We start from the raw sequence: 19,983 nt of genomic DNA, 5'->3' as shown, positions 1-19,983 counted from the left end.
CTGCTTCTCTTGCAGCTCCTGCATTGCAGGTGGATTCTTTACCACCAGTACCACCTGGGAAGCCCCAGAAGGGTTGAGTCCTGTCTTTATTTTCAGAAGGGATTGAACTTTGCCTCCAGTAGCAGAGGTGCCACAGTCATGGTGCCCAGATTGAAGGAGGGCTGTGAGGTGCTGGCACCTATGGCGGGCAGCTCTTGCCAGGGGCCTTGGTGGTGGCAGGAAGAGTGATTCTCAGCCAGAAATCTTCTTGAGACACTGTGTTCAACCTCCATCTACAGAGCCAGGCCTCTTGTGGGGACTCTCACTTATAAGATGCAGGCAAACATCCTTGGAAATATAAGGCTGTGGGAAAAGCATATTTCCAGCTTCCTTCCTGTGAGCTGAGTCAGTGGGTGGAAGGAGCGAGTGGCTTGGGGTGGAGAGTAGTGGCTGGGCTGGAGTGACACCCCTGGTGGAGGAACCACAGATGCTCGATCTGCCTTCTAGGAGGTATGTTTCTTGCACTCAGGTGTGAGGTGTGCAGGTTTGGGACAGAGCTAATTTTTCCGGATCAAGAAACAGTCAAAGCTGAATTCCACTGCCACCCCCTGCCCCCAACCCCAACAAAGGTCAGGGATCCATGTCAGACAAGCCGGGCAAGGGTTGTATTGGGACTGCAGTTCAAGTAAATGCTCCTCTTGAGCTAGGGGGCAGATGCTTAAAGTACCCTAACTTTGCTGGATGTACTCACTCAGCTGTGCAGGTAGGTGGGAGAGGGTGGGGGGAATTATGTGGATTCCGGTCTGAAACAGCTTCGTCTTCCTCTGTTCTTCTTGGCTAGGCAAGAAATAGCAGACACATTTCGTTTTAGGTTTTTGCTAATGCTGGCGTCACATTGGACTAATCTGGAGGGCAGTGTCACCTGGTGGGGAGCACCTTCCGGTGATGCAGGGAGGTCCGGCACTCGGCAGCGCTCAGCGTCTCTTCCTCGCCTCAGGAGCCTAGGCTGTGCTGTGCTGACGGCCTCCACACTGCGACATACACTTTAGTTAGAACAGCTACACATGACTGGCCTCATATCATGTCAGACAACATCTATCTAATTGTGTGGGAAGTTCCAGTGTTAAAACGTTACCAAAGCTGCTTCATAGAAAGGAGCACAGGCAAGGCTCCCAGCTCAGCCCTGTTGCGAGAGGGTCAGTGAAAAAGGCACGGGGAGGCCAGTGTGACTGGGAGGGCATGTGTGGGGGCAGTGGGGGGGGTCCGTGAGGCCTGAGAGGCAGTGGGGAGGCCAGGCGTCCCAAGGATCCTGTGGGCCAGGGACCTGAGTGAGAGGAGAGACCCTGGGGGCCAGGGCACAGAGGGTGTCTGTGGAGGGTCTCCTTGGCTGGTATGCGAAGACTGAAGTTGGAACACAGATAGAAGCGAGGAAGGCAGGTGGGGAGGCTTTTGCAATAGTTCACACAGGGACTTCCTTGGCAGTCCAGTGGTTCAGATCAGATCAGATCAGATCAGTCGCTCAGTCGTGTCCGACTCTTTGCGACCCCATGAATCGCAGCACGCCAGGCCTCCCTCTCCATCACCAACTCCCGGAGTTCACTCAGACTCATGTCCATCGAGTCAGTGATGCCATCCAGCCATCTCATCCTCTGTTGTCCCCTTCTCCTCCTGCTCCCAATCCCTCCCAGCATCAGAGTCTTTTCCAATGAGTCAACTCTTCGCATGAGGTGGCCAAAGTACTGGAGTTTCAGCTTTAGCATCATTCCTTCCAAAGAAATCCCAGGGCTGATCGCCTTCAGAATGGACTGGTTGGATCTCCTTGCAGTCCAAGGGACTCTCAAGAGTCTTCTCCAACACCACACTTCAAAAGCATCAATTCTTCGGTGCTCAGTCTTCTTCACAGTCCAACTCTCACATCCATACATGACCACAGGAAAAGCCATAGCCTTGACTAGACGAACCTTTGTTGGCAAAGTGATGTCTCTGCTTTTGAATATGCTATTTAGGTTGGTCATAACTTTCCTTCCAAGGAGTAAGCGTCTTTTAATTTCATGGCTGCGGTCACCATCTGTGTCCAGTGGTTAAGACTCTGCATTTCTGCTGCAAGGGGCATGGGTTCAAGCCCTGGTCAGAGAACTAAGATCTCACATGCTGCAGGGTGTACCCCTTAAAGCAAACAATGATGGAGGCTTGAGCCAGGGTCATAGCGGATGAGGGAGTGAGAAGCTGATCTCAGAGAGACAACAGTGAGTGGTCTTGAAGCAGGATCTTAGTTCCCCTTGGTTCCTTGAACCTGAATCCTGGATAAAAGCCAGGAGTCCTAGCTGCGACTCCACCAGGGACTAAGACTACAAGCAAAGCCAACCTGGCTCTTGCCTCTGTTTGAAAGTAAGAATGATTTGAGGAGATAAAAACTGCAAAAAAATGGGTTCAGTTCAGTTCAGTCACTCAGTCGTGTCCAACTCTTTGCGACCCCATGAACTGCAGCATGCCAGGCCTTCCTGTCCTTCACCAACTCCTGAAGTCCACCCAAACCCATGTCCATTGAGTTGGTGATGCCATCCAACCATCTCATCCTCTTTTATCCCCTTCTCCTCCTGCCTCAATCTTTGCCAGCATCAGAATCTTTTCCAATGAGTCAGCTCTTCACATCAGGTGGCCAAAGTATTGGAGTTTCAGCTTTAACATCAGTCCTTCCAGTGAACGCCCAGGACTGATGTCCTTTAGGATGGACTGGTTGGATCTCCTTGCAGTCCAAGGGACCCTCAAGAATCTTCCTCAACACCACAGTTCAAAAGCATCAATTCTTCAGCACTCAGCTTTCTTTATAGTCCAACTCTCACATTCATATATGACCATTGGAAAAACCATAGCCTTGACTAGACGGACCTTTGTTGGCAAAGTAATGTCTCTGCTTTTTACTATGCTGTCTAGGTTGGTCATAACTTTCCTTCCAAGGAGTAAGCGTCTTTTAATTTCATGGCTGCAGTCACCATCTGCAGGGATTTGGGAGCCCCCCAAATAAAGTCTCTCACTGTTTAGACTGTTTCCCCATCTATTTGCCATAAAGTGATGGGATCGGATGCCATGATCTTAGTTTTCCGAATGTTGAGCCTTAAGCCAACTTTCTCACTCTCCTCTTGCACTTTCATCAAGAGGCTTTTTAGTTCCTTTTCACTTTCTGCCATAAAGGTGGTATCATCTGCATATCTGAGGTTATTGATATTTCTCCCGGCAATCTTGATTCCAGCTTGTGCTTCTTCCAGCCCAGCGTTTCTCATAATGTACTCTGCATATAAGTTAAATAAGCAGGGTGACAATATACAGCCTTGACATACTCCTTTTCCTATTTGGAACCAGCCTGTTGTTCCATGTCCAGTTCTAACTGTTGCTTCCTGACCTGCATATAGGTTTCTCAAGAGGCAGGTCAGGTGGTTTGGTATTCCCATCTCTTTCAGAATTGTCCACAGTTTATTGTGATCCACACAGTCAAAGGCTTTGGCATAGTCAATAAAACAGAAATAGATGTTTTTCTGGAACTCTCTTGCTTTTTCGATGATCCAGCGGATGTTGGAATTTGATCTCTGGTTCCTCTGCCTTTTCTAAAACCAGTTTGAACATCTGGAAGTTCACGGTTCACGTATTGCTGAAGCCTGGCTTAGAGAATTTTGAGCATTACTTTACTAGCATGTGAAATGAGTGCAATTGTGTGGTAGTTTGAGCATTCTTTGGCATTGCCTTTCTTTGGGATTGGAATGAAAACTGACCTTTTCCAGTCCTGTGGCCACTGCTGAGTTTTCCAAATTTGCTGGCGTATTGAGTGCAGCAGTTTTACAGCATCATCCTTCAGGATTTGAAATAGCTCAACTGGAATTCCATCACCTCCACTAGCTTTGTTCGTAGTGGTGCTTCCTAAGGCCCACTTGACTTCACATTCCAGGATGTCTGGCTCTAGGTGAGTTAGGGTACAAAGTTTATTTTCAGAGACATACCACCACAAGTGGGAGAGAACAGAAAGAAACTGTATATTTAGGCAGAAACAAAGCAGGAACACCCACCCAGACAGAAAGGGTCCCCTGTGATGAGGAGGGAGGTAAACCATTTATATGGGGCAGTTCTCCTGGGTCTTTGTTCTCCTCTGGCCAATTATCTTGTTCCTTTTCCCACACCTGCCCTGCCCTTGGGCCTTCTTCATATGTGTCTTTTTGCCAAGATGGATTCCAGCACAAAGGCTAATGGGAGTATGACAACGTTTATTATGGAGTGATGCCCGCCTCTTCTGACCCCCAAGGATCCTTCCTGCTGGTGTGGAGTTGGGGAGATGTCCTTTAACTCAGGAGTGATAGATACGGTCGTTTTCTCTGTTTGCTCCCTCTCAGAGCTCACTTCCTGCCTCTAACTCTGTCCCTGGGTTGTCAGGGAAAACAAAGCTCCAATCTACTCTGCTTGACAAATTCCAGCTGCTCAGCCCAGAGGCCCATCTATCTCCTGCCTCAAACTTGTGTGAATGGAAAGAGATTTTAAAGATTGGAGCAAACAGGATGTGCTGAGGGATTGGATGAATGGTGTGAGTGAAGTAGAGGAGACAAGGAAACACCCGGGGCTGAAAGCCTGTAGGGATGAGGCCTGTGTGGTGGAGGGGGGTGGGGGAGGGGCATGCACTGAGTTTCAGATGTGCCGTCAGCGGAGACTTGGGAAGCTCTGGGTCCCAGCCTCAGCCTGGGCTATGTTCCTGAACGTTCTTGGCAGATGGGTCCTCCCTCAGTGACATGAGAAAAGTCTTTTGCAGTATTCACACTCGGCAGCCTGGGTGGCCCCGTGGGAACGGACGAAAAAGTTTTCCGGTAGAATTCATTGATTCCTAAGTCTAACTGGTGGAGCAGAGGGGAAGAGTGCTGGGTGTGCAAACGACACCCCCTCCCCAGAGTGGTCAGAGAGCTGCCCATAGCCTGCAGGCAGGGTCCTGCGCCCACCACTCTGCTCCCTCCAGCCGGAACCCCCTGAGACATCGCGCTCCCACTGCCCCCGGACACACTGGTGATGTGGCTTCCGGCTGGGACTGGCCAGTGGCGCCTGTGTGAGAGGCTGGGCCCCGGCACCACCCTTTGGCTTTTTGCGTCCATGTTGCCCACAGGCCCAGAGAACAACAGTGCCCCCATCCCCAACTGTCCCCTCCGTGACAGCTGTTTTGGGAGCAGGGAAGCCCAGAGAGCTTGCCTTCACGGGGGTCGAGGAGTCAGTGGAGGTTCAGCTGGCACAGCAGACCCATGCCCGCTGGGTCTCCCCACTCCCCTTCCCCTTCTCCCCCTTCCCTGACTCCTCCCCCTGCCCCTTACCTCGACTCCAGGAGGTCTCTTGGTGTCCTTAGTCACTCATGTGCGCACCAATATTCATGGAGGAGTCTGCTTCCGGGGAAAGTGACCTGAGATCTAAGAAAATCCTTTATCCCCACGTTTCCCACAAGGAGCACTGAAGCGCACCGGGGACTGATTGGAACCCCCAGGGGTGCCATGGGATATTTTAAAATCTCAGGGAAAACAGTGATGCCACACACCATCTGTCGGACGCAGTGTAGACTACTCTGGGTGATTACAGTTTCCACATTCGGTGTACTGCCTTCCCGTAGACGCTGCTTCTTCTTCTGTAGCTGAGTCTTCAGTGGTCACTGTGGTCAAAAGCACCCTGGGGAGTCAGGTGGAGGAGGAAATGGAGGTGGTGTTGGACTGGAGAAGTTGTTTAGTGTCCACACTCCGTTAGTAAGTAAATGTGATGAAGATTAAAATACAAATAATTTTCTTCTAGTGTATATATATTATCTTTCTTTTAATTGGTTGCTAAGTTATCAGTGTATCAGGCCTTTTGTAGTTGAACCTGTTAGCTATTTCTTTTGATCAGGGGCTTCCCTTTCTTGGGATAGTCAGGGCCCGTGAACCAAATAATTTGGGGGCCTCAACTTTGTAATGACAGTGTTTTCCATTAAAATTGGTTAAGTGTCAAATAACAGTCCCCACTGCAGACTGTTTGAGACCAATGAATGCTCTGCCCGGAGCTGTTTTCTATTCTCCTTCCTAGTGCTGTGCTGTTCATGAACTGTCAGGTTCATTGGTTTTAAACGTGAACAAACATGTTCTTTCTTGTTTTCTTTCAGAGAGTGGGTTGATCGCGCGCCATCTCTTCATTTTCTGAGAGTGTTAATTTGTCTGAGACTCCTCATGAGGGATCCATGTTATCAGGTTGGTTGCAAAAAATAAAAATATTTTTTACTAGTTTGAAGATGAAATAAAAACTGGTGGGCTCTTTTCTGAAACACAGCATGGTAACTTTTTTTCTCTCTCACTACTCAGTAGCTTCCACATTTGGGAAGTATCTTACCTGCTATTGAAATCGATGTGGAGAGAAGTGATTTAATGGGGACAGAAATATCTCTATATTTCTACTCTGTTACCTATGGGATGCAGTGGACTGACTTCTGGTCTGTGTTTGCATTATCTCTTGGCATTTTAAACCATAGGCAGCTTGGAGAAGGGTACACTGGGCCATACTTTGGAGCATGTTGATGCCAAGCAGCCAAAGTGAGCAGCGACAAGTGGGGACTTCCTTAGGGGGCTCCAGGGCTGACAGGGGGAGCAGCCGGGCCTACACATGGTGACTGCCCCAGAGCCATGCACTCCCCGGAGTCCAGCCTCAGAGCCTGAGTTAGAGGTGAGCACGGGGCTCCCGCTTGTCTCAGAGGAGGCGTCTGCCGGCGGGAGTCTCCCCGCCTCTCACTAGTCAGTTGAGCATTCTGTCTCTGGGTTAGTACCTCTCAGACTTTTAAGCACAGGGAATCACCTGGGGCTCTTGGAAGTGCAGATGTGGATTCCATAGGTGTACACTGAGGCCACCGGTCCATGGCCAACACTCTGAGTAGCAAGCACTTACCTCACACCACCTGGTCTGTGAAAGTTGTTCCTTCCAGACCCAGCTGCTAAGATTCCTGCTTCTATAAAGCAAACTTTGTAAACTTTCTGTATATCAGAAGCACTAGGAACAATTAATGATTGCTGGCACCTGAAAGTGAAAGTGTTAGTCGCTCAGTTGTGTCCGGCTCTTTGCAACCCCTGGACTGTAGCCCGCCAGGTTCCTCTGGCCATAGGATTTCCCAGGCAAGAATACAGGAGTGGGTTGCCATTTCCTTCTCCAGGGGATCTTCCCGACCATGGGTTGAACCCAGGTCTTCATATTGCAGGCAGATTCTTTACTGTCTGAGCCACCAGGGAAGCTTCTGATTCAGTAAGTTTGGGGAAGGCCTGGAAATCTGCACTTCTAACAAGTTCCCAGGTGTCGCTGATGCTACTGGTTGGGGGAACCACTGCCCAACCAGTTTGGAGAAGTCTCCAAATTGCTAATGAGCCATTATTGTTTCTGCTTGCTAGCATTAAATATCTAAAGGGCAGTCTTGTTATTCTTACATGCTTCAATCATTTTCACAGATTGCTTTTTTCCCTAAGAGGTATCTCCTTTTATGACCCTTCCTGATAAGCTACTGGGATGCTCAGACCACTCTGAAGTGCATTTATTTTGGATTCAGCTTTACCGATGAGTTATTATTTGAATCAGGACATGTTTCCTTTCATTACCCTGATAACCATCTTGTCCACTCAGCACTCAAAACAACATGTGCTGCTGTAGCCGGCGATGAACCTGCTTTGGTTTGAGTCTCCTGGGACTCATGGTAGCTTCGCTCTTTTCTTTAGAAGAGTTGCTCCCTTTTCCATTCCGTACTCTAGGATGGCTTTGTGTTGTTCTAGTTCAATCAACCAGCTGTTTGAATATGTGACATTCCTCAAAAACCTTTCTGTCCTGGTTGCTCAGAGTTTGATGGGAATTTTCCTTTTCTTCTGTGACCACCCAGACAGAGCTGTGTGGGCCATGCTGGTGAAGGTGGTGTGTGCTCCACTCTGCCTGGGTCACTGCCCCCTCTCCCCCTGGCCCTAGGCTCCGAGTCATATTAACACTGTCCCCCACCCCCTGCCCTATGCCCCATAGGCCTCAGCTTGGATAAGAACAGCTTGTATATGGTATTAATATAAGTATTCATGGAAGAAGGTGGATTTTTAGCAGGAGGTCTAGTTTTTGGACTTATAGAAGTTAGCAAAATATTTGCCTTAGACATGCTGTTTGCTCAGAGAATTGATGGCTCTTGTGTCATACTCTGCTGATCTTCATCTAAAGTATTCCCTTTCTTAACCCAGTTTTTGATGGGCTGGAACAAGTTTGACTGGATTGCTCTCTGAAGGAAAGAATTCTGTGACCTCTTTGCTTTGGCGCTTTTATGACAAAAACATGCATTAAACCGGATCTCCCATTGATTTCCAGCCTTTCCATAGAAGGAGGTGTTCCCTGAATCTCTCCTTCTGGCACTCTGTCCACAAACCAGAGCAGTTGTTTAACATGTTGAGTTGCCACGAATTTCTGGCCGAAGTCATAGCCACGCTGGGGTTTACTGTGACCTGTGCCCACAAATGTCCAGGCCAGGCTTCCCTTTCCTCTCCTGGTGAATCCGTGATCAGTGCTGCATGATCCACAGTGGCCGCCCCAGACCATGTCCACTTCTCACACACACCCCTCCTACCCCGGTCTTCTTATTAGATTGCAGCATTACCTGTTTTACAGGCAAAACTGAGGCCATTCTAGTGGGAATGCTCATATTTTCTTTATTGCTTGAAATGTTTGGATTATTATGCACCATTGTGCATGCATGCTAAGTCGCTTTAGTCATGTCTGATTCTTTGTGACCCCATGGACTGTAGCCCACCAGGCTCCTCTGTCCATGGGATTCTCCAGGCAAGAATACTGGAGTTGGCTGCCATGCCCTGCTCTAGGGGACCTTCCCGACCCAGGGATCCAACCCGCATCTCTTATGGCTCTTGCATTGACAGGCGATTATGCACCTTTACGTCCTTTCTTATTTCTGAAGAAATACCCTCCTCCTTGGGGCTTCCCTGGTGGCTCAGAGGATAAAGCGTCTGCCTTATCCTGTGCAGGAGACCTGGGTTCGATCCCTGGGTTGGGAAGATCCCCTGGAGAAGGAAATGGCAACCCACTCCAGTATTCTTGCCTGGAGAATCCCATGGATAGAGGAGCCTGGAGGGCTACAGTCCACGGGGTCGCAAAGACTCAGACACAACTTCACTTTCACTTTCACCCTCCTCCTTGCCAAGCCTCAGCCTTCCATCTGTTGTCTTTATTACGGTGTCAGTGGCTTCCTTTCTGTTTTTTCTTATTATAAAAATGCCCTTTTCAGGACACACTATCCTTTCAAGCCTTGATCTCACCTTCATTACTGCATTTATTGAAAGGTCAGACTATTTATATGGAACTCACTCCCTTTCCTTTACAGCTGATGTGCAGTAGAGCTTTTCCTTGCATATTGTGCACCAAGACCTCTCGGAAGTCATTTAAAAAGGCCATCGTAGGCCATGATCCACTCAGCATCTGTTGACCCAGAGGCTCCAGTATATGCCTAATGAAGGTTCCAGAAATAAATGAGTGGAAGGGATGAAAGAGAAGCCATTTTTAAAGACAAAATTGCTTCCTTTTTCATAATTAAAGGACGATATATATTCAGAGATTTCAAGTGTAGTTGGAGTTCCAAGCAGGATAAAGTCTACCTAGGCTGCTTACAGTGAGCTGCCGGAGCACATTGCTTACCAATGATAAATGGAAAAACTTAAAACTCCTAACCCACATCTCCATCAGCCGCAGCAATAGAGAGACAGTGGAGCTGAATGGCCCGATCACCCCACCTTAAAACTCCTAACCTACATCTCCATCAGCCGCAGCAATAGAGAGATAGTGGAGCTGTATGGCCTGATCACCCCACCTTAAAACTCCTAACCTACATCTCCATCAGCTGCAGCAGTAGAGAGATAGTGGAGCTGTATGGCCCGATCACCCCACCTTAAAACTCCTAACCTACATCTCCATCAGCCGCAGCAATAGAGAGATATTGGAGCTGTATGGCCCGATCACCCCACCTTAAAACTCCTAACCTACATCTCCATCAGCCACAGCAATAGAGAGATAGTGGAGCTGTATGGCCTAATCACCCCACCTTAAAACTCCTAACCTACATCTCCATCAGCCACAGCAATAGAGAGACAGCGGAGCTGAATGGCCCGATAGCCTGCCTCGCACCCCAGCCTTCTACCAGAAGCCTGCGCCCCTTGCCATGCTTTCTGTTTCCTCTCACTGATCCTGAAAACCTCCAGCTCTTCCTCATCACCTTCTGTTTTTCTGTGCTGTTTACTTGCTACTTTTTAAAATTCTGCCTTCCTAAATGTTGTTTCTGTGCTCAGCTGCTTCAGTTGTGCCCAACTCTTTGTGGCCCCATGGACTATAGCCCACCAGGCTCCTCTGTCCATGGGATTCTCCAGGCAAGAGTACTGGAGTGGATTGCCATGCCTTCCTCCAGGGGAATCTTCCTGACCTGGGGATCGAACCCAAGTCACCTGTGTCTCCTGTATGCAGATTCTTTACCTCGGAGCCACTGGGGAAGCCCTGAAATGTTAACCTTCCCCAAAGCTATTTTCTTTGTTATAGTCTCCCCTATCTTCTGAGCTCTTGGCTTCACCAATCATTTTGTTACTGCTGTTCTTTGCTCATAAGCACATGTTTCCAGCCTCAGACTTTCCCCCTCATTTAAGTCCCAAATTTCCAGGTATTTGTTGGGATGATATGGTAGCATAATAGTTCTCAAAGGGTGGTCTAGGGACTCTCACAGGTCTCTGAGACCCTTCCAGGGCTCCCAGAGGGTCAAAATGGTCTTAAAGGTGATGCTCCAGTGTGATTATTCTCACTTATGAGCGTGCAGTGGAGCCTTCCAGAGGCCGCAGGGTATGTGATGATGGTATACCCTCACGCCTGATGGAACACATGCTTGTGTGCTCTTGAGTTGTAAAAATTCCTCACTTTTTATCTCTAATATGGTAAATATAAAGAACTTCCCACGTAATCCACCTGCCAACATAGGAGATGCAGATGCGGGTTTGATCCTTGGGTTGGGAAGATCCCCTGCAGGAGGAAATGGCAACCCTCTCCAGTATTCTTGGCTGGAAAGTTTCATGGACAGAGGAGCCTGGTGGACTGTACTTCATGCGGTTGCAAAGGGTTGGACACAACTGAGTGAATACACACATACATGGTAAATATAAATAGATTAACTCACATAAACAGAAGGTTTCTGGGACTCTCAGTAATTTGTAAGTGTATAAATGAACACAGGGGTCAAAGTGTTCGAGAGCCCACTGCGAACGGGACATGCAGTAACTTCACTTGGGTCTCTCCATCCTGACGCTCCTGCAAACTGCCGAATTCTGCAGATTCTGTCAGCGGCACCACCTTTCCTCCAGACTCCAAGGCAGGAAATGCTTCCTTTCCCCTTACCAGCCTTTAGAAGAGTAGTTCCTAACACACCTGAAAAGATACGTACTGGTCAGGCCCAGGGGAAGCTTCGGTTGCGATAGAGGGATGAACAGTGTGGACCGCTCACTGCAGAGGAGTGGGCGGCGGGTCAGGACGTGACACTCGGAGCTCAGTGCTCTGCTGACTGCCCGACCAGGGACGGCGTGTCCGGGGCCCTGACGCTTTGCCATGGCGATGCACTGCTGGACTGACGGCAGCCAGAGTGGTGTCGCAGTGCGCGTTGTTGTTCTATAGTTTTTATCAGTGTTATATTATTGTGTCAAGTTTTTAAAAAGAGAGAAACTCTGGGAATAGGTAGAGCAAGGACATTTGTCCAGATTGATGGAAACTGTCTTCAGGTCACTCGGCTCGGAAGTCTAGAGCCGGGTCCTGAGAGCCCAGGCCGTGCCGGGGAGGAGCGCAGTCCTGTCTGCTCTTCAGCTCGGTAGCCGGGACTGCTGAGCCCAGAGATGAGGGTGCCTTGTGGTCTTGTTCTCCGGTTGTCCCATGGCTTGTTTAGTAAATGGTGGGTCACTGCTTGAGGGCATAGCAACGACATTTTCTAGCGGTGGTACAGCCTCGCTCCTTTTCCTGTGTTTCCTAACAGTGCTTCTGACACGGCGCTCTCAGGACCCAGGAGTGCTCTGTGAAAGGTGGTGTGTCTCACCCACCGCATGCAGGGAAGATGGGCGGCTCCTCCTGCTGGAGACGGTGGTGCACGGCAGCACGTTAAAGCTCAGAGGAGTTTAAATCTGTAATAAAATAACTTGTTACACTCTGTTCGACCTACTGTTTGATCATAAAAATATTTTCAAACACCTAATACCACTCATTTCACAGAATAAAATCATTATTCCCAGGACAGGGTTTGGGAAACATGGAATCAGTTCCATACTGTTAACACGGATGATTGTATAGATATATTTTTGCCAAGGTAAACATTTAAGAATGACCATGACCAGTCATTTAAAGATGAATCTCTCCCTGGTGGCGTCTCCTAAGCTTTACATTTAAATTTCCTTTATGTCAACAATGCCAGATCTCAGTCTTCTGCCCTTGGCGCACTTTTCCAGGCCTGTTGTTCTTCCATCACCTGAATACACTGCCAGCAGCTCAGCATGTCGGACTCCACCTCCTTGTCTTACCCAGCCTGTGTCCCCCTCTTCCCTGGGCTTATCCTGTCCTGGCCTCCCGTCACCTCGCTGTGCAGACGGTGAAGCCTCTTCTCTGCACCCTTCTTCTCCACTGGCCTTCACGTCCAGCTGGTCAGACCATGTCAAGACTGCCCACGTGTCCACTCCCTTCTCTCTGCACCTGCCAACCCGTGGGGCTTCCCTCCATGCCCGTCCCTCTCCAGTTTCCTCCAAGACTGGGGGGAAGTCCCCACAGCTGAGTCTGATCAGCCCTTGTTCACACGTGTCCATCAGGCTCGAATGCAAAGTTCAGTTCAGGCTCATGTTCAAGTCTTCCCACAGTTCATCTCACTCTATTTTTCTAACATTATCCCCAGTGATTCCCTTCATTAATTTAGGGAGTTGGTTTTCATAGTGATACAACATCTTGATGTTCTTTCTATGCAACTTCTGTGCACTTTTGATCCTCCTGTCCTCTTTGCTTGGAGGAATCCCCTTCATTTCCTTCTCTTCCTCCACATCTCCTCAGCACAACTATCCATCTTTCTAAGCCCATTCAGAGGCCACCAGCCTTATAGAGTTTTCCGTGGCCCTCTCAGCAGGCTATTATATGTCCCTCCTCTGGGGTGCCACAGCGCCTCCTGTATAACTTTCTTCAACTATGAAAAAGTGTTACGTTCAGTCATGTCCGACTCTCGGTGACCTCATGGAGTGTATCCCACCAAGCTCCTCTGTCCATGAAATTCTTCAGGTAAGAATACTGGAGTGGGTTGCCATTCCCTTCTCCAGGGGATCTTTCTGACCCAGGGATCGAACCCTAGTCTCCTGCAGTGCAGGCAGATTACCGTCTGAACCACCAGGGAAGCCCCATAACTTTCTTAAAACACCTACCTAGATCTATCTTAAATTCCAGTTATTTGTGTGTCTACCTTATCCTTGCCTGCAGCTCAGTGAAGTCAAACTCTGTCATTTATACATTTGTGTCTCCTTCAGAGCCTAACCTGGGGATCTTACTAACAGGAATGGAAAAGAAAATGCTGAAAAAATATAAGTGGTTTTAAAATGTTATTTCTATTTGTATAAAATGTCCATCATAATTAGTGGCAATGCATACAGTATTCTTTTCTTTAACTGTAGCTCTTCTAAAGTGAATAGCAATTATGGGAATTCAAATTAGTAGGTGGTCATAGAACTATTTTAATTGAGTTATAAATATACCTTCATTCTTAATTTGAACAAGAGTGTGTGGTTTCCAGATTCCCTTCACACAGATTAAGGAAACCTTGGCCTTGACCCAGGAGGCCTCGAGCTCCTGAGCCTTTTCCTCAGCTGCTCAGGCAGCTCCACGGTAGCACATGATCATCCCCTCATACATACTCATGTACTCATTGCCAGACACGTTCCAGAGCTGGAACGATGGCTAATATTTGTATTTCAAATAACTTCCTTGTGTGCACAGTAGGTAAGGAGAGAGGAGTCAATGTCGCGTTAAACAGGTAGAGCTACCTGAAACCCGTTCATCCCAAGATAAACATCAGTGCTAGTAACCTGAGAGCATTGGCTGTTAGTGGAGCTCCAAACCAGTGCCTTTCACAACTCGAGCCTCCCAGCACCCTCTCTCTTAGCACTTTTCAGAAGTTTTATGCAGTGCCTTCTTATTGGAAATGGGTGCTGAGTGCTAAGTTGCTTCAGTTGTGTCTGACTCTTTTCGATCCTGTGGATTATAGCCCGCCAGGCTCCTCTGTCCATGGGATTCTCCAGGCAAGAATACTGGAGTGGGTTGCCATGCCCTCCTCCAGGGGATCCTCCTGATCCAGAGATAGAAGCCAAGTCTCTTTTGTCTCCTGTATTGACAGGCGGGTTCTTTACCACTGAGCCACATGGGAAGCCCTGAAAGATCTGTATCAGATCTATATTTTGCAATGATTATCCTTAGATTTGTTCAGGGTATGAGTTTAATAAGATCATTAGCCGCATCATCTGAAGGAGAAGCCCTGTTTTCTTCTCTGCTAGAGCAATGCTGCTCAGATTTTATCAGGCATATGAGTTACCTGGGGATCTTGTTGATACTAAGAGTGTCATTCAGTATGTCTGGGGTGAGTAGGAGATTTTGCATTTCTAATCAGCTCCAGACGCTGCTGTTGCTGCTGGTTCATGAACCACACCAGGCAGGGGCCGAGAGGAAAGTCCTGGGATTCAGGGATGCTGGATTTTTATCCAGACTCTGTCGTTTAGGCAAAATGGTTTACCTATCTGGGTTTTAGTGTTCCTATTCTGTAACATGAGGAGATAAACGGAGAGATATCTAACAGCTCTTTGCAGCTCTGACATTTTATGACATGGGAGGAAGTAAATAGAGTGAGGACGCGGGGTGCAGTTACTTACTTCCTGTTCTACTCAACCTGCATGCTTACTTCCAGTTCAACTCAACCCAACTTTCATATCTGTTAATGTGTGCCCATGTGCTACGTCACTTCAGTCGTGTCTGACTCTCTGTGACCCCATGGACTGTGCCCGCCAGACTTCTCTGTCCATGGGATTCTGCAGGCAAGAATACTAGAGTGGGTTGCTATGCCCTCCTTCAGAGGATCTTCCTGAATCAGGGATCAAACCCATGTCTCCTGTGGCTCCTGCAGGCAGAATTGCGGGCAGATTCTTTGCTGCTGAGCCACCAGGGAAGCCCATATCTATTAAGTTTATCTTAAATATAGTATGAATGACAAGCATTAAAGTTTTCCATATTTATATTCAAATGTGGACCTTCAGAAATAGTTACAAACTCATGACTTAATAAATCAATTGCATGTAAAATACACCCCCCCTCCATTCTCATCTTTCATGTCTGTTCTATTGTTTTATTTTATTAGGAAATACTTCACAGCTTGGGTGGAATTGAAAACCTAGCTCAGGTAAGATCTCTTTTGTGGTGGCTGGTCTTGCCTTTCCATTTTGTGCTGTGCCTCTGGGCAGAGATCCAGTGTGTGACAGAGAGGCCTCTTTCAACATCACTGCCTGCCAAGGAGAAGAGCCTAGGGTCGTGAGTATACAAGATGCACACAGAGCAGGGAGGGACTTGGGCTGTTTTCTCCTGGCTGATTGGGCTCACTTTACCCTACCTGTGAAATGAGAGTTTTATAAAGGGTCACCTGTCTTTTGAGTGAAGAAAATAAATAGGTGTTGGCTGGCAGGCCCTGGGCCTCAGCAGTGCACACACCAAGCTGGCAGGAGAAAATATTGGCTATGAGGATGTTCATAACTTTTTCACACAATAAAGAATTACTGTGCTCACTAAAATATTGGAAATAAATGACACTGTGAGGAATGATCTTCATATATTTTTTCTGCTTTGCTAACTACTGAGGGAAGGTAAGGAGCTGAATAAATATGCTGAGCCAGCCCAATGTTTGGGCTTATTAATACAATCAATCAAAATTTCTAGGTATAGAAATAGTTGAGACTTCAGCCCATCCTCCTGAAGTCTCTAGCATGTATGCAAAGAATAATTTTCATAATAACCCATGGCCCTGCGAATTTATTCTAAATTATCAATGGATGATTAATTTTAATGGCAATTTAATAGTAAACCTATTTTATTATTTTTATTCTTGGGAAATAGATAATATCTAGTTTTTATCTTGAAGAAATTTTTTTAATTGGCTAGAGGTTTAGCTCATTTAATGAACTAATCCTTTTTAAGATTATATTGTAAAGGATCTTTCTATCCATTTTACTTCCATTAAAATGTCAGAAATGTATGTATTTCTCTGAACCTATTTCTTATTACTTTCAGCTTTTATAATTTTACAATTACAAACAGAGAGGGATTTTCAGACTATCCCATACATTTCATTCTAATTATTGCTATCTACTTGTATGCTGGTTAGATGTAATTTAGGATATTATAAAACATAAGGTCAATAAAATATATGCTGCTGCTGCTAAGTCACTTCATTCGTGTCCGACTCTGTGTGACCCCATAGACGGCAGCCCACCAGGCTTCCCCGCCCCTGGGATTCTCCAGGGGTTATGCAGTGTGTTATACAAATTCTAATGAAAAGATACATTGAAGAATTAAAATTCTAGGTACTGTATATTATGTATCATGTATCTTATATTTGGAGGCTAAATTGCAACACAGATTTATTGAGTTTTGAGTCATCTTGGGACTTTTGAGAGTTTAAGCAGTCTTTCCAGGCCCCGCCGTCCACTTCTGGTACCCCAGGGAAGCGGAGAGCCGAGAACCCATCCTCTTCTGCACTTGCCTGAAGCCGGCGCAGGGGCACCGAGTGTTGTTTGGTGACCCTGTCGCGCCATCTACAGCTCATTTTTAGAAGTACACAACCTTACCACTCCTGTTGTGTGCTCTCGGAGTCCTCTTCTCTGCTCACCTGTTGTCTGGTCCCCCCGCAGTACATGGAGATCGTGGCGCACGGGTACCTCGGCTACGGGGAGGCACAGCACAGCGTGGACAAGCTGGTCAACATGACGTGTGAGCGCGGCCCCGGGAGGCAGCGGCAGGGAAGAGGGGACGCTCTGAATACTTAGGAGGGTCCCCACACAGCTTTGGGCTTAAGAGCCCATGCCAACTGTTATGCTCAGTGGCAAAATGTACCCAGAGGGGAGATTTTAGATCATGATTCTTATCTTGAAAAGCCCAATTTCATGTTTAAAAAGACTTTCATTGAGCACAAGCTTAGGTTTATTTAGCGCAAGAGAGACTTCTATAAAAGCAAGTGAAGTGAAAGTCGCTCAGTCGTATCCAACTCTTTGCGACCCCACAGACTATAGAGTCCATAGAATTCTCCAGGCCAAAATACTGGAGTGGGTAGCCCTTCCCTTCTCCAGGGGATCTGCCCAACCCAGGGATCCAACTCAGGTCTCCGGCATTGCAGGCAGACCAGTTGAGCCACAAGGGAAGCCTATGAAAGCAACTTTTGGTAAAAATATTTTTTGTGTGCATGCTAAGTCGCTTCAGTTTTGCCCAACTCTTTGTGACCCTGTAGACTGCAGCCTGCCAGGCCCCTCTGTCCATGGGATTCTCCAGGCAAGAATACTGGAGTGGGTTGCAGTGCCCTTCTCCAGGGGATCTTCCCAACCCAGGGATCAAACCCCTGTTTCTTAGGTCTCCTGCATTGGCAGGTGTTTTTTTTTTTTTTTTTTTTTTAACAACTAGTACCACCTGGGAAGCTTGAGCACTCCCCCACTTTAAGCTTCAAATCCCTCATTGAAATATCTCATTTCTTTTTAGATATTTTTCAAAAACTTGCTGCTGTCAGAGACCAAAGAGAATGGGTCACCACAAGCGGAGCTCACAAGGTGAGTGGTCCCAGAGGAGTTCCTGCTTCAGTGTCATGGGGTGATGATTCATGTGCAGGATCCAGAGCACTTGTAGTCAAGCCACCCCACTAGTAATTACAATTCGAAAACTTGCTGACCTAGCTGAGAACTGCCAATCTCTGCTAACCCACCTAAAGAATACATTTAGAAACAGCAAATAGAGGTTTTCTGAAACTTCTTTTTTTTTATGCTGTTTAATTCTTTATTGCTTAATCAACTAATTTGATTGCCTAATTTAAATGTTGTTATACATAAACTGACCCCAGGTGTGTGGTTACAAATAAATGAATATTAGTTTGGCACAGAAGTCATGTTAGTTTGAACAATGGGAAATTACCGTGATCTGTAGGTCAGTTTCATGTGGTTTAATCTCATAATAAGATGGTTTAGTACCTGTGAGTCAAATACATATTTCAAGATGAATGAATGCAGGCTTAATCAAAACACACTACATTTATATTTATAGCAAAAGCCATTTAGATGGTAGCTGCCTAGAGCCAGGTTTCAATAGTTTGTGAGTTTCGGTGTCCCAGGAAGCCACTATCCAGCTTAGGGAACAGTTGTCTAAAAGTGTTAGCATGTGCTACTCATTTTATGGAGGTTGATTCTTAGTGATATACAGGTTAGCGTTTTTTATTTCAAAAGCTATATATTTCACTAATATCAGTTAGAATTTGAAGAACATTTTTGAGTAACATTAAGTTAGTGTTAAGGGTGCCATGTGACAAAAATTGTGAAATGATATGTCAGTGGCTGGAGCCTGGGAAACTTTGTGCTGGAAGACAGAAAGGAGGGACTACTCTGGTGGTCCCGTGGTTAGGACTCTGCACTTTCACGGCAAGGGCTGCAGGTTCAATCCCTATTCGGGGAACTAATATACCATGCACCTTGGGGGAAAAAAAAAAAAGACAGAAAGGAAAAAGTGAGAGGAAAAAAAGAGGATGGGATCTGAGAAATAAAGATAATGCTAGCTCCATGTAAAGTGCATGAGGTCATAAAGGGGAAAGTTCACACAGTGGAAACCCAAAATCAGCCTCGCAGTTGTACAGGCTGCAGCTCTGGCCTGAAGTGTGTCTGGGTGTACACGCTGGGGGACTCTGAAAATGTAATAGGAATAGGAGTAATAGGAATAGGAATCCTGAGAAGGTGACTGTTGAGATATAGGGAGATCGTCCAAAGAGTAGTGGACGCCTGCCGCAGAAACAACTGAGAATTGTGAATGTTTAACAAACCTTCTTTTTTGAGGTTAAGTATCTATGATCTTTAGAAGGAAACATACTGTTCAAGAAGTTTGTACTTTTACATAATTAAACTTTATTTTACTCTGTTTTTCAGACATTAGTGAATTTACTCAGTGCCCGAGATACGAATGTTCTGCTGGGCGCCCTTCTGGCTCTGGCTAGTTTAGCTGAAAGGTGAGCGCTTTTTTAAAAGCTGTGCTGCTGTAGCGACTCAGATAGGAGAAATGCAAAATTTATTTTGTTACCTAAACATGAAATGCCATCAATATATTGAAGAGGAATGGGATGGAAATGCATCATTTTAGAATTTAAGTTGGAAGAGCAAAGCAGTTAACAATTTTTTTCTGACCAGAAATATTTACCTACTCTTTTCATTCAACCCTCAGTTATTTCTACTTTCGAATTGCACATTTCTTTGACAGCTGAATCTCCCTGACTGTCTTTCTTCATTCTGTCCTCTATATTTAAGACTTTTAAATATTTTTGCCCTTTAAAAAATTCTAGATAACCCTTTCAGAGATTATGACTATTTTAAATAAAAAACTTTAAGTATGTTTTTATGCCAGTCATTTGATCACTGTTTTGTTTTTTCCAGCTTTATTGAGGAATAATTACACATGTAATTTTATGTATTTCAAGTGAATAATGTAAAGATTTGATACACATATACACTGTGGGCTGATTACCAAGACCAAGATAATTAACACCTCTTCACCTCTCTCTTTGGTTCTGTGATAAGAACATGTAAATTCTTCTCTCAGCAACTTTCACGTGCACGACCCTGTGTTACTAACTGTAGTTGCCAAGCAGTTGGGTCTTTAGTGCACAGTCTTCTCATACCCGAAAGT

General features: G+C 46.4%; 1 protein-coding gene across 2 annotated transcripts in view; it reads left to right on the top strand.

Moving 5' to 3' along the window:
* The window catches only part of NEK10 (NIMA related kinase 10), a 116,664-nt gene that overhangs the window by 65,148 nt on the left and 31,533 nt on the right, over positions 1-19,983 (top strand). For both annotated transcript variants that reach the window (XM_055557627.1, XM_055557628.1), the window contains exons 6-10: positions 6,128-6,212; positions 15,425-15,466; positions 16,968-17,046; positions 17,806-17,873; positions 19,230-19,309. In XM_055557627.1, coding sequence (XP_055413602.1) covers positions 6,128-6,212; positions 15,425-15,466; positions 16,968-17,046; positions 17,806-17,873; positions 19,230-19,309 — 354 coding nt within the window. The remainder of the gene's footprint in view (positions 1-6,127; positions 6,213-15,424; positions 15,467-16,967; positions 17,047-17,805; positions 17,874-19,229; positions 19,310-19,983) is intronic.

This window comes from Bubalus kerabau, chromosome 20, assembly GCF_029407905.1.
Source record: "Bubalus kerabau isolate K-KA32 ecotype Philippines breed swamp buffalo chromosome 20, PCC_UOA_SB_1v2, whole genome shotgun sequence".
Classification (NCBI taxonomy): Eukaryota; Metazoa; Chordata; class Mammalia; order Artiodactyla; family Bovidae; genus Bubalus; species Bubalus kerabau.
The sequence above is the reverse complement of the archived record's forward strand: the minus strand, read 5'-3'. Positions and strand labels throughout refer to the sequence as shown.